At 40.2% G+C, this 27,076-nt stretch overlaps 1 protein-coding gene across 1 annotated transcript in view; it reads left to right on the forward strand.

Moving 5' to 3' along the window:
- Nucleotides 1-27,076, forward strand: part of SERINC5 (serine incorporator 5) — a 63,153-nt gene that overhangs the window by 19,852 nt on the left and 16,225 nt on the right. The window contains exons 2-9 of the mRNA XM_048503781.1: nt 1,403-1,567; nt 13,194-13,372; nt 15,479-15,561; nt 18,408-18,501; nt 20,653-20,864; nt 21,793-21,888; nt 24,661-24,787; nt 26,597-26,663. Of these exons, the coding sequence (XP_048359738.1) occupies nt 1,403-1,567; nt 13,194-13,372; nt 15,479-15,561; nt 18,408-18,501; nt 20,653-20,864; nt 21,793-21,888; nt 24,661-24,787; nt 26,597-26,663 (1,023 nt within the window). The remainder of the gene's footprint in view (nt 1-1,402; nt 1,568-13,193; nt 13,373-15,478; nt 15,562-18,407; nt 18,502-20,652; nt 20,865-21,792; nt 21,889-24,660; nt 24,788-26,596; nt 26,664-27,076) is intronic.

Genomic DNA, 27,076 nt, shown 5'->3' on the forward strand with positions numbered 1-27,076 from the left:
GTCAGGGCATAGGATTGGCCACCACTGGAGATATGCTAGAGTAGATGCCCTTGGTCTGATGATCTGGCACGGCGCCTACCCTTTATAGGTTTAGGCTCATGGTGAAGGTCTTACCCAGGCATTTGGCTAGCCTTCCTGGAAGGCCCTCTACAGTAGCTGGTCTGTGAAGTGTGTGTGTGTGTAAAGGAGTGGAGGTTGGGGTTAATTTGCATGCTGTTTTAATTGTTTTATTTTTATTGTTATAGTTTATGATATTTTTATTGTGATGTTTTATTGTTTTCAACATTGTGTAAGCCACCTAGCGACTCTGGTATGGGTATGAATATTAATAAATAAATAAAATCTAACTATGCCTCAACCTATGAATGTGAAATCATTATGTTTGTTTGCCTTTTCCATTTGGTTCTGTAGAATCTTTTGAGCAGATGCTGTGTGAATGATTATGAAATGAACTCTTTGCAGAGGTTCATTCCTCAATATTAATTACTCTGGAAGTATAGAGCATGTATGACTCCTCCCCCCCCCCCCTCCATCCACAAACGCTGCTATTCTGGAAGTTGAAGTTGTGTGCATTGATGGTGAAGAGGTGATGCAGTTGTGTTATGGTCCTAGTTGATTGTATCCTAATTTTGGAACATGAACAGTGCAATCGTGTGCAGATGTTCTCAAGTCTAAGCCCTCAATTTTAGTAGACCTAAAATGGAGTAACAGTAGAAGTTAACTGTAATTTTACTTAAAGTCTATAAAAATGTTGTCCAAGTAGTTCCATGCACTCGGGATGGTTTGTTTCACAAACAGCACCTCATTCACCACATTTGAAATTGGGAAGGGACTGACAAACTTTTTTGGGGGGTGCAACAGCAGTCCTATCTGCACAGCCCCATCCAAACTAGGTAGCAGTGGGTCATGGTGCTACTCCACCACTCCCACGGAGGCTTCCCGCAGCATGGGGAGGCTTGAACAAAAAAACCTCCATGCGAGGCTTGAACAAAAAAAGCCTCCCCACTGCTAAAAAGCCCCCGTTGGGCTGAATGGACCAAGTCCAAGGCCCAGGCTGCCAATATAATGCTGGCAAAGGCCAGGAGTGTTAGCTGCCCACCCCCGGCACATCCTCAGCCTGCCCCCACTACACCGGCAGATGGGGTCCTGGGTTACTGGCATGGTGTCCCAGTGCCGACGAGAGCCACAATGGCCATACACTGGCAGAATTGCCCCCCACCGCTGAGCAAGTGCCCCGGGAAGGACAAATCCATCAGTTCAGCCACGTACAATTCCTATGAGCTCCCCCATTGTCTAAATCTTTCTAGGCAGCCAAAATCATTCTTTAGTGCACCTGATTATAATGTTCCAACTGATACTAGTTTTGAAAATATTATCATGTTGACCTTTTTTTCCCTCCTAGTTGGCCTGTTGCTGTGGTACTGCTGCCTGTTCCCTCTGCTGCAAATGTTGCCCCAAGATAAAGCAGTCAACCAGCACCCGCTTTATGTATGCCCTGTACTTCATCCTGGTAACTCTCATCTGTTGCGTCATGATGTCAAACACAGTAGCAAAAGAAATGAAGCATGTGAGTAATTGAAATTTTTAAGGTGGGAGGGGACAGATGATTATAAGTTATTAAAATGTATGCAATCAACTGTGTTATGTGTAGCTAGATGGTCATTACCAGAAGACCCTATGTTTTGTTATGCTGGAATCTTAGGTGTTTAAAAGGAAAGCCTGCTAATAACTAGATTGTGCCACTTTCTAATATGTTTCTCACACTGGTATTACAGTACATTTTAAATCTACATTCTCATGCAAATACTGTTTCAGGAATTTTTGAAGACTAAAAGTGTTTGTTTTAGTAATGGTGAAAGTTTCCTCCTTTGTTTTTTGCAATTGAAAACTGGAGTGTAGGAAGAGGCAGCACAAAGAGTAATTGTTGACCTGAAGGCCAAGGAGTATTTGCTGTCTCTGAAACCCTTGTATATGGCTTTGAATGAGAGAATACAAGCAACTCAAAAAGAGGTTCTTTGTCAGAGATCTTACTACTTTCTCTGTTTATTGTGGCATCTTTGCTTACAGCCTGTCACATATTCAAGGGCCTCTTAACTCTATCATTGTATGCCCAGAAGTAATTATTGTTCTTCTATTGATTAGCGAGTCCCAAGAGATTAACTGAATGTTCATTCTTCTCCCATTTTCTCCAGCATTGTTTCATGGTATATCTTCTGTTCCCACTTACTGTACTGGAAAATAAACATATTACTGGCCATTTTGCAAAAGAGCTCTGATGAATATATCAGGAATATGAAGGGCTGCCATAAGGACAGAGGGGGACGGGGGGATCTCCAGCCAGTGGCGCAGCTACAACAGGGCAGGGGGGGGAGCATGATGCCCTGGGTGCGCACAGGTACAGGGGCATTCCAGGGTGGGGGCAGGCAGCACCTCAGCAAGGGCACAGGGTGCACGTGCTCCCTGGTTACAGTTCCCCCTGCTCCACCCCTGTCTCCAGCCTTTAAACAGTAGTATTTGTACAAAAAATACTTTCCCCCTTATACAAAGGGAGGGAGGGAGGGAGGGAGGGAGGGAGGGAGGGAGGGAGGGAGGGAGGGAGGGAAGGAAGGAAGGAAGGAAGGAAGGAAGGAAGGAAGGAAGGAAGGAAGGAAGGAAGGAAGGAAGGAAGGAAGGAAGGAAGGAAGGAAACATTGATACTAATAGAATTTGCGGGAGACTTCCGGTTGGGACGGCAAGCAGACGGAGGCGAGAGAAATCGCTCTCCGTAAATCCCGCTTCTTGCGCTGGAAAGAGGCTCCCCCCCGCAACAAAGTGAAGGGGGGAGAGTTTTCAAAACCCCAGCATTTACTCCCGGATTAAAAGGAGTAACAAAATTTCGCCAGGCGACTGAACGCCGCTCCGGGGAACGCGCCCGCAGTGAACGGAGCGAAGGCTGGAACAGCAAAGCCGGGCGAGCTTCATCCAAGGGCGGGGTAAGCGGTGACGTTGCCGGACCCAATTTTCTATACAATACTGGAACTTGTTAAGCTTCCTAATGAATGGGAAAGAAATAACAAAAATATATACATGCTGATAGCGGGCGGAGAGATAAAAATCTGAAGAAACGGAGTTGTCCTTTGCATATTGACATTGCGGAGACGCGGTTGGGAAACTGAAAGGAAAGAGGGGCGAGTCTTAAAGAGCCAGCTCCATATAAAGTCATTCAGAGGAGAAACAACAGCAAGAACTGGTGTAAAGTGGCTAAAGTCAAGTCAAGGGAATAAAGCTGTTAAAGTTAAGTTAAGGGAACAGCTATAAAAAAAAAAGAGAGAGTCAGTGGAGAAATGAATAAAACGAGAAAAGCCAGTTTAATTGAGAAATCAGAAAAAACGGAGATGGAGTCGAAACTGGATTATATGATTGAAATGATGAATGGCATGCAAAAGGACAACACAAAACGTTTCAATGAACTGGAAGGAAAATTAAATGAAATGGATAATAAATTCAATAAAGTGAGTACAGAAATAAATGATCTTAAAAATGAAATGAAGACAATTAAAGATCTGGGTCAGAAATTAGGAGAAGTAGAACAACGATGCTTGCAAATTGAAAATCATCAGAAGGAGAATGAGAAAAAGATGGTCAGCTGGGAAGAAGAATTCAGAAAGCTGGAAAATCAAATGCTTCTCACAGAATTACACCAAAAGCAAAATATATTAAGACTTAGAGGAGTGCCAGAGAAAGAAGGAGAAAAGATAAGGAAGGAAATGATTACAAATTTGGCAAAATATATTGACACAGAAGAAGATGTTTTAGAGGAAGATATAGAAAAAATATTCAGGATTAACACTAAACAAGGAGACAACAGAAGAGAGGAATAGAGACAAATACAGATTTTCTTTTCAAGACTGAAAACAAAGAGAGGGAGAAATACTTAAGAAAATGCAAATCAAGTTGAAGATAGAATTTGCTTGAAGAAATTCTCATCTTGAAAGAAATACCATATAAAATCTTGAAGAGGAGAAGAGAGTATGACTTTGTGACTAATATATTAAGGAGAGAGAACATCAGATACAAGTGGGAAGATATCGAGGGGTTCTCAGTGACGCATCATAAAGAAAAAGAAAATGAAAATCATGTCAATACAACAAGGAAAAGATCTTGCAGAACAATTAGAAAATGAGTTAAGTAAAATCAAGACATTTGGGTATAAACAAAATATTAGTATAAGATATTAACAATGATGGGGAAAAATCTTATTAAATATTTATTCTGGATTGTATTAATTATTTTTGTTATGGATTTGAATTTATTTTCATGGAATATTAATGGAATGAATCTCCCGCAAAAAAGGAAAAAAATATTCCATATTTTGGAGAAGAATAAATATGATTTGATTTGTTTGCAGGAGACTCACATAATAAAAAAAGATGAGTCATTGTTGATTAACAAAAAATTGGGTCAAATTTTCAAATCATCAAGAGAAAAAAATAAAAAGGCAGGAGTAGCTATATATGTAAAAGAAGAATATAACCCCAAAGAAATTATGTGAGATGATGAAGAAGGGCGTTATATAGGAATTAGAGAGTTGTAGTGGTTAGATAGAAAAACATTTGTGATGGGAGTATACGCACCAAACCAAAATAAGAGTACTTTTTTCCAAAAATTGAAAGATGTAATAATGAACTTAGGTTATACACATATCATTTTAATGGGAGATTGGAATGGTGTAATTTCAATACAGTTAGATAAACAATCGGAAAGGGTCACTGAGAAAAGTAATGGAAGACTTCCAAATATTTTTTTTGAAATGATAGATGAGTTGAAAGTTGTTGATGTGTGGAGAAAACATAACTATGGGGAAAAAGATTATACCTATAGATCGGATTTCTACAAAACAAACTCGAGAATCGATATGATTTTTTGTTCTCAGGACTTGAGTTTAAAAACAAAAGAGATAAAGATTTTGCCAAAAATATTAACAGATCACAAAGCAATTGTATGGACAATTAAATCAGGAAGGAGAGGAGGAGGTTGGAGATTAAATGAGTACTTATTAAAAAAAGAGAAAATAATAGAAAGAAATAAGAGAGAAGTGAAAGATTTTCTTAGGATTAATTGGACCACAGAAATCAATATAAATGTAGTATGGGATGCATTAAAGGCCTTTGTAAGAGGATTATTTATTAAGGAAAACAATATATGGAAAAAAGAAAAAGGGAAATATGAAAAGGAATTATTGGGAAAAATACAAAAAATAGAAAAGGCATTGATAGAAAACCCATCAATTGAAGAATTAAAAAATGAAATGAAAAACTTACAAAATCAGATAAATGTATTAACAACTAGTGAAATGGAAAAGAAAATTAATTATGCCAAAATGTACCATTTTGAAAACGCAAACAAATCAGGAAAATGGTTATCATACAGATTAAGGAAAATACATCAAAAAAGCAGAATAACAGAAATAATAGATAACGCAAAAAGTTTTACAAAGCAAGAAGACATCATAAAGAAATTTGCAGAATACTATACTGCACTATATCAAAGTATAGAGAGTAAGGAGGAAGAAATACAGGATTATATACAGCAAAACGTTACAAATCAATTTACAGAGGAAAATAAAGAACAACTAAACAAAGAGATATCTAAAACAGAAATTAAAGAAGCCATTAAAAAATTAAAATTACATAAAGCTCCAGGCCCGGATGGGATACCCAATACTTTTTACAAAAAATTTCAAGACCAACTAATTGATATTCTTCAGGCAATTGTTTAATAAGATAAAAAGAATCAAAACAAATTTAAAGTCATGGAAGGGAGGCCACCATGCATAGATTGATACCAAAAGAAAATCAAGATAGAACTTCAGTACGAAATTATCGACCTATTTCTCTGTTAAATACAGATTATAAAATTTATGCAACTATCTTAGCTAACAGACTGAAAGGAGTACTAGAAAAAGTAATAGGTAAAGAGCAGAATGGCTTCCTCCCCAAGAGGTATTTGAGGAATAATGTAAGATTAATATTAGATATTATTGAGTATCTGAATAAAAGAGCAGATAAACAAGCAGCTCTTATATTCATCGATATCGAAAAAGCTTTCGATAATTTGAATTGGGTATTCATGAAGAAATCATTAGAAGTACTAAATTGTGGGGAAAACTTCGAAAATTGGATAGCAGCAATATATACACAACAAAGAGCTAAAATCAAAGTGAACGATGAACTATCAGAATGGATTCAAATAAGGAAAGGGACAAGGCAGGGCTGCCCTCTGTCACCCCTACTCTTTATCTTATCTATAGAGACCTTGGCCAAGAAGATGAGAATAAGGACAAAAAACAACTAAAGGGCCACAGAAAATAGAATGAAAACTACGATTATAAATTCAGATCTTTCGCAGACGATTTGGTAATTTCAATAGAAGAACCAAAAAAATCAATTAAGGCGTTAAAATTAGATTTAGAAGAATTTGCGAAATATTCAAACTTAAAAATAAATGAAAATAAATCTAAAATAATGTTTTTTCAATATGACAAGTAATCAACAAGAAGAGATTTTAGAAAAAAAAGAGGACTAATTAATTAAAAACGAAAAGATAGTAAAATATCTAGGAATCAATCTAACAAAACAAAACTCCTTACTATTCCAAAATAATTACGAAAAAACTTGGGAAAAAATTAGAAAAGATATGGAACAATGGGGAAAATTACAGCTATCACTTTTAGGTAGAATTGCAGCAATAAAAACAAATGTGTTACCAAAGATGACTTTTCTATTCCAAACTTTGCCGATAATTATTAAGAGGAAATGCTTCAAGGAGGAATTTGGAAGCTTGAGGATATAACAAAAAAAATTTATTTGGATGAGGGAAAAAAGCTTGAATTAATTATGTGTAAACACATGCGACAGGATGGAAAAGAGGGAGGATTGGAGCCTGCCAGACTTGCAGCTTTATTATGAGAAGCTGCAGGACTGGTTTGGTTTAAAGATTGGATGAGTTTAGAAAATAGAGAACTTCTATTAACTTGCTCTTGTCCCGAGGGAATACTGATTTTAGTATTCCCGGTTGGCAATGCATACCTCTATGGCATAATAAGTACTTAAAATTAAATAAACAATTTAATGATCATTTTGTTAGGAGAGCAGTTAGACAAATATGGGAAAGTTACAAAGCTAAATTCTTAATTAAAACGCCAGGATGGATTTCACCACCACGAAGCAAAAGGCGTTAATTTAAAGACCAAATGCAAGGAGGGTATAGAATATAAAAAGATATTGGGACATTTTGAAGAGGAGCGAAACATAAATCAAAATAAAAGATGAGGCATGAGAGAGAGAAATATACCAATAAATGGAAAACAAGTGCCAATGGTATCTATATATCTCAAATGGAAAGAAAAATTTAAACAAAGAGCGAAAACAAAGGGTTTAATTTAGGGAAAAAGATCTACTATGGGAATGTCTGTGTAAAGGCCGAAGGGAATGATTAGGAGGAATTATAATCTGTGTTAACTCAAAAGGCGGAAAAAGAAAGGATAAAAAGAAAGTAGAGTATGATTAAATTTAAAGGGCAAAATTAATAAGGGGAATAATTTTAAGAAGTTGGAACAATGGGATCAAAGTATGGAACAAGAAACTTAAAATTCACAAGAAACTATAGAGTGGTATAAGAGAGAATGTAAATCAAAATGTTTTACAGGTGGCATTTAGAGGTCCGAAGCAAAACTAGCAAAGATGTATCAAAACACATCCTGATTTTATTGCTGGAGATGTCTTGAGAAAGGAAAGAAAAAGGAGATTATGAGCATATGTGGTGTAGGAGGTGTTGCAAGATAAAAAGATTTCCTGGAGAAAAATACATGAAAAAAATTCAAGAAATTTTTTAGGATCTGATATTATTTATGAAGAAATTAAAAAAAAGAAACTTTTGTTAGAAGCTTTATAGACCCAGTGAAATACAAATACAACATAGGAAATTATTTTTTCAACTTATGATTTACAGCAGCAAGGACTGATAATAAGCGGGGAAATGGAAAGGAGCACCTGAACTCCCAGAAATAACAAAAGAATGGATGAACAGAATAGCTTGGAAATTATGGGACACGATAAGTTATCCATCTATCATAAAAGCAAAAGACCTATAGAAAAAATGTATTTGCAGGATTGGGAACCTTTATTGAATTATATTAAACAATTTTGTGGTATAGATATGATAAAGATATACCAACATTGAAATAGAAATATTTTTTTTTTTGTTATGAATTTCAGTAAGCTTCAGATTAATAATTAAAAAAAAATGTTTAGAAACAATGCATTAGGAAGGTAAAAGGAACTAAGATGCAGAAGAAAAGAAGGAATGGAGTTTTGTCTTTTTTTTTTCTATGTTAGTTTTTGAAGTGTTAATTAATGAACATAAGAAAATGAATTATTAAGTTAATATATTTAAGGACAAGGTGAAGTCATGAATTTGGTTATGTAAGAAATGAATATAAAGATGAGAGAACTTTAAGTTATTGACATTGAGAAAGAGTATTTTAGAAGCTAGTATTTATTGTTTGTTTGTTTGTTTGTTTTTAAAAATGTAAACTTGAATAAAGATTATTTAAAAAAGATACTAATAGAATTTGCATAGTAGAAAGTTTGACCTATTGGTGTGTACTCACACACATGCATACATGAAAAGTGAGCACAGATAGCTGCTTTTAATCTTCACTGACAGTAGTAGCAACAAAGATTGCTGCAGCCATTTTCTGTGAAACAGATTCACTGGTACCCTGACTGCACAAACAATTCTGTGTGCTGGTGAAGCAGCAGACAATCAGAAAAATGCACCTCAGAATCCACCTGGGCCATTGCTGGCATTTGGAACAACAAACTGGCTTGAGCTGCAGGGACCAAGAATATGGCTGAGAAAATGTACTTTCCTTTGGTTGTTTCTGCATGGGTTGAGCAAGGGAAATATCCTGGTTTGGCCAAGAAGTTCGCACAATTCCCGGTCCTAAAGCGGGTTTGCCCACAATATTTCCCTCATCCTAGGATTTTCAAAAATCACCAATTTGGCAATTCTTTTCAAATATCCCACATTGAACCTGCTACTGTGTAAACGCCATGGGAGCAGAACCAGTTTATTTTTCCCACCCAGTTGCCTGATCTCCCTGTCCTGCCACCTGCCTTTCTGATCTCCCCACCTGACGTCATGTCAGTTTTCAACTCTGCTGAGCCACCAACCATTGCAGCCCGCCCTTCCCAAAACATTATCCCAAGCACATTTTCTGCTCATGGTATCAACCAGGTGTCATTTCGCCTGGGTTAAGCAGGAGTAGATTCCCAAAATGCCCCCATTTTCTTTTCTGTACATGTACTGGTTGCTTGGAGCACATAGCTAGGGAGATGTGCACTTTGGGCCAAATGTTAGCAGTCCTATCATGGGGGAGGGTCTCTTGTTGTCCACAAAAATATGAGAACGTGAGTGGGAATGTGATTTGATGCTGTGCCCCATTGTTTTTGCTGCCTTACTGAGGCCTGCACTGGGCCCTATCCAGAACTGGAAAAGGGGGGGGGGGGCTTTGTCCCCGCTTGCTGTGGGTGGACCAATCAGAAGCGCAGCATTTTTGTAGGCCAGCAATTGAAAAGGCAGGGCAGAGATGTTCATTCAAGCTGCCACCTAAAAACAACAGTCAATCAGAACGTGGGACACTGGGGATGTTTGTGCACGGGCGGATACACTTGCGGTGTACATACAAAAGACTTGGACTCCTGCGAAACAAACTGGAGCATTTCCTACTGGTCTTCATTTGATTCCTTCACAGAAATGTACAGTCACGCAAAGGGAGAAACGGGGATAAAATAGACCCGGATTGTACGGCACCGATTGTAAACCGGTATAATTGTGCCATGCAGAAACAAAAACATTTAAGAACTCCACTGGCCTTTGCAATTGTAAGAGGAGAAAGCAAAATCCTGGAAATCATGCATCAACATCCAAGGAATAGTATAGCTAGTGGTAAACCAGGACCACTTCCTAGTAAAGCCTAATAAAAGTAATTAAAATTTAAATTGGAAGTTTGTGAAGGTGTCAGAACTTTCTTTGACCAGACAACTGAAACACCTGTTGATGAACAAAGATTTCTTTATTGCAGGCAAGATAAGTCCCATACAGTTCCAAGAAGTCTCTGCCAGTCCAGCAGAGACTTTGATAATATAAAGCTACCAGCAAAACCCTTCCTCCGTTACATTCCACAGCTGCAACTGCATGCCGAGGTATGTGGCCTTCACTAGCAAGCAGAGAAGATAAGACACCAAGGAACAGCAGAATAACAAATTCACATAGCAAGCTCACACAGACCAGTGCTCCCTTCCCCTGACATCCAGGCCATCCTGACATCTCACATTCAATCTGTTTGTGGATCAGGGACTTCTTGTCTGGACATTCTCAGAGGGTTAGACTGGGAAATCGGGTTTCCTTAGTTCTTACTCTAAATATGGGAATGCCACAGGGCTGTGTGTTGAGCCCTTTATTGTTCACCCTTCATACATATGATTGTACCCCGTCTATCATAGTAACACCATTATCAAATTTGCCGATGACACAACAGTGGTGGGGCTCATCTCTGGAGGGGATGAGTCTGCCTATCAGAGTGAGGTGGACCGATTGCTCTCATGGTGCAGGGAAAATAACCTGGTTCTTAATACTAACAAGACAAAGGAGCTTATAGTGGACTATAGAAGGAATAGCTCAGAAATTCAGCCCTTGACTATAAATGGAGATCAAGTAAGTGGGTGGCTAGTTTTAAATTTCTGGGCGTTATGATTAAAGAGGACTTGACTTGGGGCGTACAGACTGCCGTGGTGGTTAAGAAGGCCCAGCAAAGACTGTACTATCTGAGACTTTTAAGGAAACAACAACTGAATGGAAAACTCCTGGTGTCCTTTTACCGCTGTGCTATAGAGAGTGTCTTAACCTACTGCATCTGTGTATGGTTCTCCAGTTGTACAGTGGCAGATAGGAAGGCGCTCCAAAGGGTGATCACTACTGCACAGAGGATTATCTGCTGCCCTCTCCCCTCCTTGGAAGAACTCTATAATTCCCGAAGCCTAAAGAAAGCCCAAAATATTCTGAGAGACCTGTCTCATCCAGCACACTCTCTTTTTGAACTGTTACCATCTGGCAGACGATACAGGTCTATAAAAACTAGGACAAAGAGGCTTAGAGACAGCTTCTACTCTAGAGTTGTGGCTATGCTGAACTCCATGGCTTCGTGTTGAAGTGTTTGGGGCTGTGTAGGGATGGGTGGAGGAAGGGGAAAGTGAGGATGGGGTATGAGTCTGAAATTGTGTGCATCGAGGAATGCTGCTGTAAATTTCGTTGTGTGTGCACAATGACAATAAAATGCTTATGCTTATGAGAGGCAGGTTGGCAGTTTCAGGGCATAAATGCAGTTGTAGATGTTACAATACTAGCCAATATCAGCAACCTTTAATTGAACATGCATACCACCCTGACCTTCTTAAAGGAGGAGTAGGTGGGATATAAATGTGAGGAAATGAAATAAGGAAACAGCTTGAGAAGGAAAGTTTCATTCTTGTCAAGTGCAGTTTACAGTTTCCTTTCCTCCCCTGCTGGTTGAGGTAAAATATATTTCCCCTGCATCTCTACAAACTATGTTTGTTTTTTAAGTCTTGGAGAGTAGGCTCTTTTAATAGGCAGAAAAGGTGTGTTATTGATGCTCAGTCTAGCTGTATAAAAGCCCAGTTTATCTATGTGTATGAGAATATAGAGAGGCTTTTGTTGTTAAAATTGGTAGGTTTATATGCTAGTGCATCTGTTTACAGACTACTCTAGTTTAAGAGCAAGAATGATAGTCTTCATGGGGCACAGCCCAAGGACATAGGTTCAGGACACAGATAGTTGATTTATAGATCATGTTTTCTACAGGGTGATGTACTCTGGTGCGGTGAGCTCAGGACCCAAATGTGTGGCTGGCTGTTCTTTTTCTGTGAACTAGAACATGGCCTTAAAACAATATTTAACCAGTGAGGAGGTGGATGGAATTTTCCCTCCTTTCTGGTATTTTATTTTTATAATGATTTTATAAGGGCCAGTAAGCTTCTTAAGCAGTTTGGGGATGGCAAAATATATTTTTGTATCATTTTAAAAGTTTTTTATAATTGTTTTTAAAATGTGGGCCACTGGTGGGCCACTGCGAGTAGCAGAGTGCTGGACTAGATGGACTCTGGTCTGATCCAGCAGGCTTGTTCTTATGTTCTTATGTAATAGTTCAAGAAAATATTACCTCATAAATAATTATGAATAAATATTACTTCATGGCTCATCATGAAAGTAGTAAGATCGCTGACAGTAGTAAGATGTCTGACAAAGAACTTCTTTTTGAGTTGCTTGTATTCTCTCATTCAAAACCATACACAAAGGTTTCAGAGACATGTGATATAATATAAATACATGCATGCAATTTAAAGACAATAGAAATTCTTATATGAACATATACAACTACCTTTTTGCCAAGATTGAGATTGTCAGTGGTTTACTTAAGGACCCACAGGGAGTAATGGCAGAGATAAGATCTGAAGCAGGGACTCTTGGATTCATAGATGAGTCTTAGCCACTACGCCAAATCAATTTCCATAGTTTCCTAAGACAAGCCAGCCTTGCTAACTTGTCTTTTATGACTGGCTACTAACAGTTGGCGCTTGAATAAACCAGAGAAAAACAGGACGTGAATCTGCCTTCCAAAAAAGGGAGTGCAGCTTTCTCATCTGCTTGCTGTCAAAAAACATGCTGTTGGGAAAGCCCAACTGTGCCATCGTAATCTGAGTTACACCTTTGTGTGGCCATTGAAATCACTAGGCTTAGAAAGCTGTAGCGTTGCTTATGGCTCTGTAAATCACTACCACACAAAAGAAAAATGTGATCTAATTTCAGAAGAAGAGAATTGACGTAGTTCCAACCTTTTTTCCAAAAAGCACCAAAATCTTTCAAGACAGTAAACCTATGTCTCAGGTTTTTATTTTAAAACTTGATCTTTTTGCACGTCCTGTTGTGAATTTGAAAGAAATAACAAGGAAGCAACTGTGGCCACAGCCTCTAATGTTCAGCAAGTTGCTTAAACTTGTTGGGAGCAGTGATTAAAAATGTCATTCTTTGAGTCTGATGTGTATGTTTTAATGTGTCTTATCTGTATGTTTCAGATTAGCTTTTATGATGTGATATGCCAACATATACAAGCTGGTGAAAGTTGTGAGAAGCTGGTGGGCTACTCTGCAGTATATCGAGTATGTTTCGGAATGGCCTGCTTCTTCTTCATCTTCTTCTTGTTCACAATCAAAATCAACAATAGCAAGAGCTGCCGTTCATATGTCCACAATGGGTGAGCTAGATTGGGTGTCTCGTAAAAATTGTTTGCAGAAAATAAAAACTAAGTTAAAAATAAAGGCTAGGTACTTTTTATCAGTCTTAATGTTAGTTTCTTATTCCTTCTTTACTTCCTACTTCTTCCTCTGCGACCCAGTTTGAGACTGAAAGCCTTTTGATATGTCCTTATCTCTTGAGGAGATTCCTCATACATTCATATTACTAAACAAACAGCAATAGTAGTGCTTACTAATGCCATTTCTTCTTGTCATACTATATTTACCCATCTCCTTCTCTTACTTTATATATTAATTTTGTGCTGGCATCTGTTTCATTAGATTATGATTCAGAAAAATATATAGTAGTTTGTCTTGAAACTTTATTTATTTATAGTCTTTCTTACGGAATCTCAAGGCAAGTTATATAATAAAAACAAGTTAGCCTTGCAGTACGAGACAGTATAATAACAATGTTATAATGCAGAATTTAAAAACAATGTGAAAAAGCAGACAGCTAAGGTATACTAAAGACAGTGCAGCAGGTGGAATTGCAAAAGTAGAAGATAATACAATAGATGGATATTGCAGACTTGCTCAGGGTTAATGATTCAAGCTGCTAACAGTTTTTTTTTAATTGCAGTGCCCAGAACTGAACACATTACTATAGGTGAGGTCTAACCAATGCAGAATACAGAGGTGTAATTACTTCCCTCGATCAAGACACTATGTTCTTACTGATGCATCCCAGAATTTCATTGGCTTTCTTGGCTGCCATATCACACTGCTGACTCATGTTCAGTTGTGGTCTACTAAGACTCCCAGATCCCTTTCATACTACTGTTGTCAAGCCAGGTGTCACCCATCTTATATCTGTGCATTGAAGGGGGACATAAGCTTCATGAGTTCATTAGGACTCTGGCTAAAGTGGTAGGTGATAAGCTTCAGGGCAGATTGATGTGGCGCAGTAGTAGGTGGTTAAGTAATCACCTCCTGACCATAAATGTGGCAACAGTAGCAGACGGTTAAACGATCACCTCCTGTCCCATATATGCATTACTTGTCTTCAAGTAATCTTAGTTGAGACCATAGAAGCAGGAGGAGCAATAACCATATATCTTCTAATTGTACTTATCACTTGTAAATCACCAAGGTGTCAGTACCTCATTGTAAAGTGCTTGATTAGACTGTGGTGTTAGTGAACTTTGAACTTTATTACTTGTAGTGGTGGTGAACTATGAACTTTGTAAATTGGGTTAATAGACTTGGAAAGTGATGTAATGTGAGAACGGCATAATGAAAGGAGTCTCAGCTCGACATAGGATAGCTGACAAAGCTCCAACCTAACTTTGTGAGTGTTGTCCCTTGCTTCACTTCTCCCACCGCTACAGTGCATTTAAGTTTTTCTGCCTAAGTGTAGAATCTTACATTTATCTCTGTTGAAATTCATTTTGTTAGTTTTGGCCCAGCTGCCTAATCAGTTCAGATCATTTTGAATCCTGCTCCTGTCCTCCAGGATATTAGCTACCCTTCCTAATTTGGTTTCATCTGCAAAATTTGGTACATCTAAGAAATGCCCAAAACTTTGCCTTAGAGTTTCTGGTAATTCCTAGCATTACCCTTGTCACATCTTGTATCAACTTCCAGTAAGTACATGAGGCAGTATTTTTAAACATTTTCTTCTACCCCCCCCCCCCCCCCCCAATCCTCCTACCAGTTGCCAAGCACTGCCTGGCAACCCTAATTTATTTCCTTCGCATCTAAAACTTCTTGTTACAAGGCCTTGTTGGTTCTAATCCTTCCTGCATGCCAAGCAGGTCTCATTCGGGAGTAGGGGTTGTATTTATTTATTTATTTACTTACTTACTTACTTACTTACTTACTTATTTCATTTATAGTTTCCCTTTGTTCCTGAAACTTAAGGTGAACAAGCAGAATAGAGCTAAGATTGTGTTAGATATTTGCTTATGGAGTTTTTCTTTGGCATTTAGGAAGGCATTGTTGTAGAGAGAGTTGAGATCTCTGTATTTTGCACCTGGATCAATTATTTGAGCAATCTCTGTTTGGCCATGTGATTTTTACAGCTAAATAAATGCATTTCTCTGTGGTTTTTCTTCCCTCCTCAGATTTTGGTTGATTAAACTTCTTGTCTTGGCAGCCATGTGCTCAGGAGCCTTCTTCATTCCAGACCAGGATACCTTTCTTAATGGTACAGACTTATAGTTCTTTTTACATCTTCTTCTTGATCTTCCATATGCAGGTATAATTTTAAAGCAGCTAGTTGGAGAATCTAAATTAGTTATATACAACGTGCCTAACTGTTGATAAGTGAGAGGAACAGCTGTAATATGGTGCTGTTTGTCAGTTCTCTCCTTCTGGAAGAGGTGAGCAAAGAGGAAAGTAGAATGGCCTGAATAGGGAACTGGAATCTTTCCCAGAGATAGGTGAACGTGATGGGGGAAGGATTGTATGTGAGATGCCAGAGTGCAGGAAGGAGCAGACAAAAACAATAGGTGCAGTATTACCGCTGAGAATTCAAACTGTAAGCAATGCAACTTGGAAACATAACTACATCCTCTGTACACTTCTTCCCAAGCCTAAGTGATGGCATTAATATAGGTATGCTTGCTTCCTGTGTGATTTGTGAAACCTTCCCTGCCCACCTTGTTCTGTATTGCAAAATATTATAGAGTATTTTTTATCCATGTAAGATATTTCTGGGAAGTAAAACTCCAGTGAGTGCTTGAGAAATGAGTCACTCTGGAATGTGCAAAACCTCTTCGGGATGTCAAGCTGTTATAATTATTTCATTGAACAAATTATTTGCTTGCAGAGATTAGTGCTTTGTTCTGTTTTTCATATGAAACAATTAAACCAAAGGGACTGTAATGCAAACTGCAGTTGAGCTGGTGCCTCTAAAAAACAGCAGTGACTGTGGCTGAAAGCAATTGGGTTAGGATCCAATTTGATGATATGTCTGAGTGCGGAATTAGATTTATTGTCGAGCTTCCATTTCATTATTGTACGGACGTGTATCTGAACATAGTGCCTACTAATTGGCGTAATTTGTTATACTGCTATAAATACTGGCAGATGGTAGTCTCCAAACTATCCAGGAAATACAATAAAATACAATAAAAGTTCCTAGGAGCTAATCTTCTTGCAAACATGATCAGCTTTTCATTAATACTAATATTGAGTAGGTTGCTTGCAGTCCCATCCAAGAGCTGGGTGCCTGCCTGCAGCTGTGCCTGGCTGCCACCCCCATAGAGGCTTTCTGGCGGCATGGGCAGGCTTGAAAAGTGAAAAAGTGTCTCTGCTGCCAAGAGGCCTCTATGGGACTCAATAGACTTATGCCACCCAAAAGACTGGCATAAGCCTAAATTGCCAGCCACTGGTGTAATGCCGCAAATGGCCAGGAGTGAGCTGACTAAAGTTGGCTTCTCCCTGCCCCGCCTCTCCCCCCCCAGCAGGGTTGCTGGAACACTGGCACCACATCCGGCACTGTGTCCCAGTTGAGGGCGGTGGCCAGATGCTGGCAGAATTGCCCCTTCTCTGGAGTAAGTGCCCTGGTGAGGGCAAATCTGCTGGTGCAGTCGCGCAACACTTCCACCAGCAGATTCACACCCCTCCCCCTACAGGACTCTTTGTCTTCTACTCAGATGATCACAGAGCAGTTTAATTTTGATGTTCCTCCTAAATTATACAAAGAAAAAACTCTGCAATGCCTTTGTTATTAATGTGAGCTAATTAATGTCGTGGAGATCATGTATCAGAATTACTGTACTTATTCAGACTCCTGGGCCTGTCTGTCATCTCAAAACAAAGCTCATGCTATTGATTTACAGTTTCTTATACGCTCTAGTCATTTAGTTCATAGGCAAAGAGGTGAGAGAGAAGAAAGAGCCAACAGTGTTGGCACGGAATAAGTTATCAAGCCTTGTAATGGATCTCAGCTACAGTGAACTCTTTCTGTCTTGGCTGAAGCGTTTAGTCATGATTCAGCCGAGTTATCTGTTGCCAGCCCTGTAATCATTCCCTGGTTTTGCCTCTGCCTATAACTTCTTTGGCACATACTGGAGCACTTTTAAAATAGGAAGACAAAGGTGTAGTGTCGCTGATACTTCAAGCACAGTTTTCAGTGAACCATCTAAATGCTGGTTAAATAATTGACAGAAAAGTGTACAACTTTGCATGGACTATTCATCCAGGAGCTGGAGTTGTATTTCATGATGTGAATGAGTTTTTTTGAAGTGTCATAAAAGAAGATGAAGTATGAATCTGGGGACAACTATCCAGTTTCAACCACAGATTCTGGCCTTCTGCAGTTTTAGGTTTGGCATTGATTTAGAAAAGCCTTTTCAGGCTTTCAAACTTCGCTTTCCAAGATTTAAGTTCTAAATTTAGCAAGTTATTATTAAAACTGTAAGTTTACAGCTTTGGGCTAGGTATTCCAATTGAATCGTTTACTGCCTTCTATCTTTACAAAAAAATTCTTTTCTGTCAATATGCCTGTATGTTAAGCACTATTTAGATCCTCTTTGGCCTTTAGTGCAGTGTTCTGGATATTCAGCTTTTTTAAGAGTTAGTTTATTCAATGCTAAGTTTGAGAAATCCCTAGAATTCTTGTTCTGTCATGATCAAGATCATGAAGTGCTTGACTGCAGACATGAAGTATATGAAGTGGGCTTATACTGAGTCAGACCAATTGAACTATCAATGCCCGTATTGTCTGCTCTGGTTCGCAGCAGCTGTCCAGGCTGTCAGACAGAGGTCTTTCGCAGGACAGCTAGAGGTCTGAGTCTTTTAACTGGAGATGACTTGTTAACTCAGTTTTTCTGCATGCCAAGCCAATGCTTTACCACTATGCTGCAGCCTTTCTACAGCCTTCTAGGGGCAACGACACGAGGAATTGGCTACCAGAATGGATCATGGACCAGTTCCATGTGAATCGTCACCACAGTTGGATTGCTTAGCAAGGAACAACCATTGTGAAGAAAACAGTTTGTTCATGAGAGTCAGATCTAACACTGGAATTCCTTATGTCTCCAATAGCTTGGCGCTATGTCGGTGCTGGGGGAGGGTTCCTGTTCATCCTTATTCAACTTATCCTGCTTGTAGAATTTGCTCACAAATGGAACAAAAACTGGTATGTGTTTTTCCATGTATCCTCATCTGCCTGTGGTAGCCATATCTTTGAGCCTCGTTCACATTTTTAAAAATTAAAAATACAATTGCGTTTTTAAATTATTATTTTTTTGCACTAGACATTCAATCTGTCTCTTCCAGAAATCTTCCTCCTTCTTTATCCGTGCAGGTTCCTTTGATACCTGGTTTATGTGTATCATTGTTTCAGGCTGCTTATGGGCTGCTACTTCTCAACCTATAGTGGTTAAATATGCCTGGGGCAGCAGTGCCTTTATCAGTCTTTCAGATTTGCACACCCCTTGTAAGAGAAGTAAATGCAATTCTAATGAGATTCTATCATATAGTTTGAAGGTTGCCGCCGATCTCAATATATCCTCCTGTTGCAGGAGTTACTAAAGTTTGTACCAGTTCTCAACTCCTACAGATTGCCTAATTTTTTTCCCCCACCCCCCCCCCCCCCCACCCCCCCCCCCCCCCACCCCCCCCCCCCCCCACCCCCCCCCCCCCCCACCCCCCCCCCCCCCCACCCCCCCCCCCCCCCACCCCCCCCCCCCCCCACCCCCCCCCCCCCCCACCCCCCCCCCCCCCCACCCCCCCCCCCCCCCACCCCCCCCCCCCCCCACCCCCCCCCCCCCCCACCCCCCCCCCCCCCCACCCCCCCCCCCCACCACCCCCCCCCCCCCCCACCCCCCCCCCCCCCCCCCCCCCCCCCCCCCCACCCCCCCCCCCCCCAACCCCCCCCCCCCCCCACCTCCCGCTCCCCCCACCCCCCCCCCCCCCCACCCCCCACAACCCCCACCCCCCCCCGCCCCCACCCCACCCCCCCCCACCCCCCCCCACTGCTAGAACACGGCCATACAGCCCGGAAACCACACAGCACCCAAGTGATTCCGGCCGTGAAAGCCTTCGACAATACATTATTGGTATTTTTTTATTCTGCCAAACCTACACTCATTTTAATAGGACAAAACTGTGGGAGCAATCCTAAGCAGCTCTCTTTAAACCCAAATGAAGCTGCCTTCTGCTTACTCAGACCCATTGGTCTGTCAGGGTCAGTACTTAGATTGGCAGTGGCTCAGGCAGATGTCTTTCTTATCACTCTGCCATGTGGCCTTTTTAGCTGGAGATGCTGAGCCAAACTGCGCCCAGGGCAGACTCCTCATTTTCCAGACTCCCCCATGGACCCTTCACTTGCCCTACCCATGCCCCCCCACCCGCTCCCTCCACTTACCTTAGTTCTTAGTTTCAGGTTTCATTTCAGGCTGAAAAGCGGCCTGTTCAGTTCAGGCTGAAAAAAGCCTGGGTGGGAACTACACTACTCAGGAGCCCTGGGGGCTCACAAGGTCTCCTTGGTAGTGTAGTTCCCACAAGGGCCCATTTCAGCCTGAATGGAACAGGCCGTTTTTCAGCCTGAAACTAAACCTGAAACTAAAAACTAAGGTAAGTGGGGGGCCCAGGGGAAGGGGGAAAGGTTGGGGGTGCACCTCCCCGTCCCCTTGTAGCTTTGCCTATGGATGCTGGCAGTTGAATCTGGAACTTTCTATATGCCAAGTATTTGCTCTACCACTAAACCATAGGCTTTTTCCTACTTGAAAATCTTTTAAGCCATATCAATGTATTGGTCTTGTCCATTGCCTCTTGAAGTGCCATAAATGCCTATTAAAGTAATGATGTTGTGGAATGGTGTTTTTTTGTTTTTGTTTTTTGGAAATATCTATGAATTCTTGGTTACAGGGCAAATCTTCTTGACAAGTCATGTTAATGTTACCTTCAAACCACCCGGTACCTATGTTGTTGGGAAAGCAGGTGTCTTTTTGGTGGTGATAATCAGTTCTGTTGAACAGGTTGCTAGAAGGAGGTTAGAAAGAAACTTCTGGAGGGCCTGTAAAATTGTTCTTTTTTATATAGGATGCTTTGTGATTTGTATGTTTGATTTTGTTATCTTTTAATACAAACTTCTAGGAAGTTTGCAGTGACTATTGCTAATTTTGTCAATGTTGTGTTTATATAAATTCCCTGAGTATTGAATAACACCAGAATTAGGCAGTGTAAATGAACTAACTTCATTGCATTTTAAGACAAATAGTTGGTGTCATTCACTAGCTTGCTTTTTCTCCAACTAAATATATAATTGGCTTTTATTTCTAAACAGGACATCTGGCACGAAACACAATAAGCTCTGGTATGGCTCCCTAGCTCTCGTCACTCTTGTATTGTACACAGTAGCGGTTGGAGCTCTGATTGTCATGGCTGTCTTTTACACACGCGTGAATGGCTGTACTTTTAATAAGATTCTGCTTGGCGTCAATGGTGGCCTGTGCCTGCTCATTTCCATGGTAGCCATCTCACCCTGCGTCCAAAACCGTAAGCAGCTTTTTGCTTTGGTATTGTTTGTGCTGAACTGTACTGTGCACTTTCTTGTCGGCATCACAGAGGACTGTAAATATGTGCCTGTCAGCTGAAGCTCATCCCCAGTGTGGTCATCTCAGTAAAATGTTGTGAGTGTTTAGAACCTGCCCATCTATCCCAGTCTAAAGCCAAGTAGCTGCATCCTTCATGCTTAAAATAGCTTAATTCCCCACCCACTGTCTGTCTGACCATCCATCCTCACGAGGCAGCTGTGTTGCTGTTGGTTTCTGAGACCCTTTCAGGGTAGCTCCTTGTGCCAGATCATGTTCCTCAAGATTTGTTTTGCACCTGTGAGCAATTGATTACGGGGGTGGGGGGATGGAGCAAACTGGAAGTTGAAACGAGCTGATGTCATTTTAAAAGCTTATTTCCCCGTCTGTTTAGGTCATCAGAAGAAGACAAACTGATCCCGTTTAGAGTATTCAGGGAAGATAGAAATTATTATTATTATTTATTTGATTTAATACCCCACTCTCCCCTGCCAAAGTGAACTTGGAGCAGCTTGTAACGTACTCACAACAGTTTCCTAAAATACCATATAAAATAGATAATCTAATAAAATGCAGATGGCGCTAATACTTAAGCAAGGGTGGAACAACTTACAACCCCTCTCCCAATTTAATTTAAAAAAGGAAAGAAGGGGACAGGAATTATTACAGTTCATTTATTGACTTCTAGGTCCACCTTTTTTGCTGAGACTTGAGATGGGTTATAAAGTTGTTCAAAACGGAAATAAAAACAGTGTAATGGCTACAACAAGCAATGCAGTAAAGCTGACTAAAACTTTGTACTGTTAATAAAGAGCTTCATTTTGTTTCAAAGGGAAATGTGAGTTGTTTTCAAACCACAGAAACTTCCCAAAGTTTTTTTGTTTAAATCCTAGATCATCCACATTCTGGCTTGTTGCAGTCAAGTGTTATCAGCTGCTACGTCATGTATCTCACCTTTTCAGCACTCTCAAGCAAGCCACCAGAAACAAGTAAGTGCCACTAAACCATGTTGCAATAATTCCAGGCATGACAGGTATGCAGATGGGGATATGTGGGTAAATAAAAATCAAAAGCTCATCTTGGAATCAGCATTGCTCCAACTTAAGCACAGGTCTTCTTTGGAAGCATCGACAGAAAGAAAGCATCTACATTATTTTTCTGGGTCCTGATGCTGCAGGAAAAAACTTCTACTCTGTTGTATTGTCAAAGGCTTTCACGGCCAGATTCAACTGGTTCTGGTGGGTTTTCCGGGCTGTGTGGCCGTGGTCTGGTGGATCTTGTTCCTAACGTTTCGCCTGCATCTGTGGCTGGCATCTTCAGAGGTGTATCACAGAGGGAAGTCTGTTACACACTGTGTCCAGAGAGAAGAGATGTTTTGGGTATATATTGTCCATGTCCCAGGGTGGGGAACCAATCAGTAAGTGTTTGGGTGGAACTTGTTATGCAAAGATGTGGTTGATAGCATTGTATTGCAGGTGGGGCTTATCAGCCCAGTGAGTGATTCACATTTTCATGCCCTGCAGCAGCAGCAGTATTGGTGAATTCAAATCCTGTGTTTGGGTGGAGTCCATTGTTCATGAATTTAGCATTCCCCTGAGGTTTGCTGTTGGTGTTTTTAAGTACTGGTAGCCAAGCTTTGTTCTACTCTGTTGTCTGCCCACCATTAACATAAAGATTGTCCTGCTGCCCCCTCTGGATAGCTTATGTTAGACTAGCTTCTAAACATGATCACAGAGCCAGTTAAACGTGACTCTTGCAATGTTATTTTTATACAAAGCACCTGCAGGGTAAATACAATTATCACAATCCGTGATCCATGCCATCCTAGTCTTATTTCATATTTCTTGTTATACTACTTTGCCAATAACAAGTCCCTCAGGTTGGAGAGTTGTGACTCACTTCACCACCCATGCCCTCCTGTTATATTGTTATATCAAGTCCACTGCTCCCTTTAAGTGTGGAAGGTCCAGAGGATTCCTTTTATTAGTGTGCCTTCTTTTAAACGCACACAGGATTCCTTTCCAGAGAACACATAAGTTTAACAGATTAACATAAGTTTATTTAGTTTGTAAGTGTGACCTGCAGTGCCTCCCTGCTGTCACTTATAGCTGACACAATTACCAGAGCTGATAGGTGTATTATGCTTAATAGCTATGATACTGTTGTTTTTCAGCATGCCAGATTTAAAGACAATAACTAGAAAGCTTTTACAATGTACATCTTTTATTGAGGAACAGCACCCAAACCTTGCCTGTCTGAAACTGTACACTGTAGTCTCTAGCTGGATTTCCTTCCTAGACCAGAATATCTATCTCATTCCCTTCCAAAACCCAGCTCCTATTTGTCTGCTGATTGCTGACAGTTGCGTTCTCCTCAGATTTTTTTCTTCAAGAACCATTCAGCCTATGTGATTGGTTTGACTGACAGGTTAGAAAAGAGGGTAGAATCTTCTCTTGTCCATAACAACCATATTCACCACAATGACTCCTTGACAAATGCGTACAGCTAACTCGATGTGCCCAATAGTGCTTTTACCTTCTCACGCCCTTTCTGTTCTTACTATCGACACATTAGGAATATTGCAAGCTGGTTTTGTTTTAAACTTGGGTGCCTTCAAACACAATTTGCAATGCGGGGAGATTTTATGAGAAAACAATGGCCAGCTTGGCATGCATGATTCTTATTTGTGCCTAAAAGAACTTGCTGGACCACAGCCTAAGATAGCCTGGCACAATGCCAGATTACCCATCTGCTTCCTGCCAAAGGCATTTAGGGTTCTTGTTGAAGAGCAAGATGCAGCCCCCATTGAAAAGCCATTTCTTGGAAACTTGACTACTTCTGACTTGGCCAACACTCTTCTCTACCTCTCCCTAGTTTCATCCGACTGTTTATATTTGAGGCTTAGGGTACGTGTGCTCTGGTAACGGACTTTGCCTATTAAAAACATATGGAAAAACTTTATAGATGTTCTCAAATATTAGGACACCACTAAGTGTAGTGGATATATAAAGCATCTGCATGCTCGCATATCCATAAACATCGCAATGATTTTACGGCTAATCTGTAGTTCCTGTCTGCTTCCCTATCACCGTGTTGCTTCAGAGTTCACATCAGAACAGTCCTATACTGTTGTCTTTATGCTAAGAATGTCATTAGTAAATATCATGGCAAAGTATAATGAAGAAAAGATGGATCAAGGGTTTCTAAGACCTTGAATTGGCTCCTGATTGTACGCACACGGGCATGCTTGTGAGTGAATGAGCAAGCAAACAATGAAAGAATAAAGAACATCAGCACTGGGGTGCTGTGTGGTTTCCGGGCTGTATGGCCGTGTTCTAGCAGCATTCTCTCCTGATGTTTTGCCTGCATCTTTGGCTGGCATCTTCAGAGGATCTGGCCGTGAAAGCCTTCAACAATAAACAGCAGCACTCTCTGATGTTGAACTTTGCTACTTCTTTGAGTTTTCTCTTTCTTAAATAAGCTGTTTTAATATTAAATATGTTTGTTGTTTTTATTTAAAGCTAAAATTGTAGAGTGCAAAAGGGTTGATTTTTGCTGATGTCTCCCCTCCAGTGGGAGACTTCCAAATCCCCAGGAGCAGCATTCCAGATAGTATTTTGGGCTTCCAGGAGAGGGAGCTTCCATGATCCATTAAAATCAGGCCACCTCCTTTAAGCCTGTTGAAATCTGTGCAGAATTCAGTCTCATAATCACAGTTTCCTGAAAGAGCGATGCTCATTTTGAATTGGGTTTTTTTTTAGTCCTAGATGAGAATCAAGAGAACATCACAATCTGTGTGCCTGAATTTAACCATGGGCTGCAAACTGATGAAAATTTAGTGACCGGCTTGGGAACCGCCCTCCTTTTCTGCTGTATTTTATATTCTTGGTATGTATGTCATAAATCCAAGTTCTCTGGTACAGTTGTAGTGTGGTGTTCAAATCATTGGATGTAATTACAAAGCAAAAATACCTTAACTTGCTGCTGAAGAAGAGAGTCTTTTTAAAATCTATTCTCATGGTAAGATGGCTCAACCTTTATAGCAGAAGTAATAAACGAAATATGATATCAAAAACCTGAGCTCATGTATTCATAAAGGTAAAAAGGTAAAGTTTCCCCTTCAGTCATGTCTGACCCTGGGGTACCACTGCAAGCAGTGATTTCATAAGCAAGCCCTTTTTTGTGGGGTAGTTTGCCATTGCTTTCCCCTGCTATTCTTTACCCCCTAGCTATGAGTTAGGTACTCATTTACCGACCAAGAAATGGATGGATGGCTGAGTTGACCATGAGCCAGCTGCCAGGATATCTGACCCACAGGGGGCTCAAACTCCTGACCGTGTGAGTGGCAGTTCAAGCACTTAACCACTACACCACGCGGCTCCTCATGTATTCACACAAGTTTCCAAATACATGGGTCCATGTATGATTTAATATAGTGACAAACGTGAGCCGTTATCAAAATGTAAGCAGATCTCAATTGTCTGATTCTAAATATTGTGTGATATATCTGATGATCTGTATACACAATGTTTTATTATGACTTGGATGTTGGATTTTATTTTTGTATATATGTACAGGATTTTATTGCTTGTAGAGATTATATTTTATGCCTAATAAAGGTTGACTGTACTGTACTACTTTTTCCAAACATGAATTTTGATAAATAGTTTAAAACAGCATTTGTAACATTTTTTAAAAAGTAATTTGCAAATGGCTTAATTATGAAGCTGCTACATGAATAGCAAGAAGTTAGAGGGAAATCTCCATCTGTCCAAACAAGTTAAGGGCCATCCAAGGGATTAATTGCACTAAAGGTGTATAACATTAGGACAATTTTATTCCAGTAAGATTAGAGGAGATGTTGCTATTGATATCCTAATGGAAATAACTTCAGTCAAAGTGTTAACACAGCCTGTTTCTCTAACACACAGGTCTGCAACCTGCGGCTCTCCAGATGTTCATGGACTACAATTCCCATCAGCCCCTGCCAGCATGGCATGTAGTCCATGAACATCTGGAGAGCCGCAGGTTGCACACCCCTGCTGTAACACAACTTTATGAGGGTGTTTTAGCTGCCTTGCTGCAAGAAAGAGTTTTCGTTATCTTCCTCCGAAAGGAAGAAAGCTAGTTCTAAATTGCTGTGAAACTTCCTAACTGAAAACTTTTTCTAATGGGCACATCTTTACAGGAAAGCTGGTGATATTTAGGCCGTTTCGTTAATGTGTATATTTCTCCACCCAAAGCTTCCCCAGGGAAGCAGCTGAATAGATGAAACAACATCTTCAGCCGCAGCACATGTGCTGAGTGAGAGATCGCTTCCTGTATGGAGCTTCATCATTCAGGGAGCTTTTGCCTGGAGCCTTTTTGCAAGTGCTCGAAGCAGTTCTGTTGAGTTGCTGGTAGAGTATTACTTTTGCAGATGTATTTGTTGGAGAAAATATCTGCCACCTTCAGCTGGAAACATTTTATATAGGACTTAAGTACAACTGGTGTTCTGTGTGTGTGGGAAGTGTGACTCTGCCATGTACTTCTGCACAAACAGGCATTCTTCAGAATGGAATGTAAGCCTTCTTTTATTCCACTGAATGTAATCAGACTGGTGGCATCTGAAAATGACAGTTATAAAAGATGTCTCTTAGCAGCATCAAAAAGAGTTCAATTGCTTTGATTCCTTTCTCTTTTCCTGTTTGTTTCTAGTTTGACCTCGACAACACGTGCAAGTTCTGAAGCACTGAGAGGAATATATGCACTGCCGGAAACTGAAGTGAGCTAATGTTTTCCTCTGTTATTGGGGTCTGCCTTTTTCAGCCAAGATTAACCTCCTTGAGGAAGTTCTCTACTGGAAAACTTTCCACTCCTTTTGCATTTTCTGCAAAAATCTGTTTAAGACACCAAATGTTAAAGCATAGCACTTTCTTGTTTGGTTTCAGTAATTCTTTGGGAATGTTAGCTTTCAGGAGTCTTTATCCTCTGTGGTGGTCTTTTAGAAAATGCTATGTATGAACCTTTTTATAGCCAACTGTTGCTTGTTCATAAAGGATCATTAGTGTTAGAATCATAGAATCACACAGTTGGAAGAGACCCCAAGGGCCATCAAGTCCAACCCCCTGCAATGCAGGAACACACGATCAAAGCACTTCTGACAGATGGCCATTGAGCCATCAAAAACCTCCAAAG

Source organism: Sphaerodactylus townsendi, linkage group LG07 (assembly GCF_021028975.2).
Source record: "Sphaerodactylus townsendi isolate TG3544 linkage group LG07, MPM_Stown_v2.3, whole genome shotgun sequence".
Taxonomy (NCBI): Eukaryota; Metazoa; Chordata; class Lepidosauria; order Squamata; family Sphaerodactylidae; genus Sphaerodactylus; species Sphaerodactylus townsendi.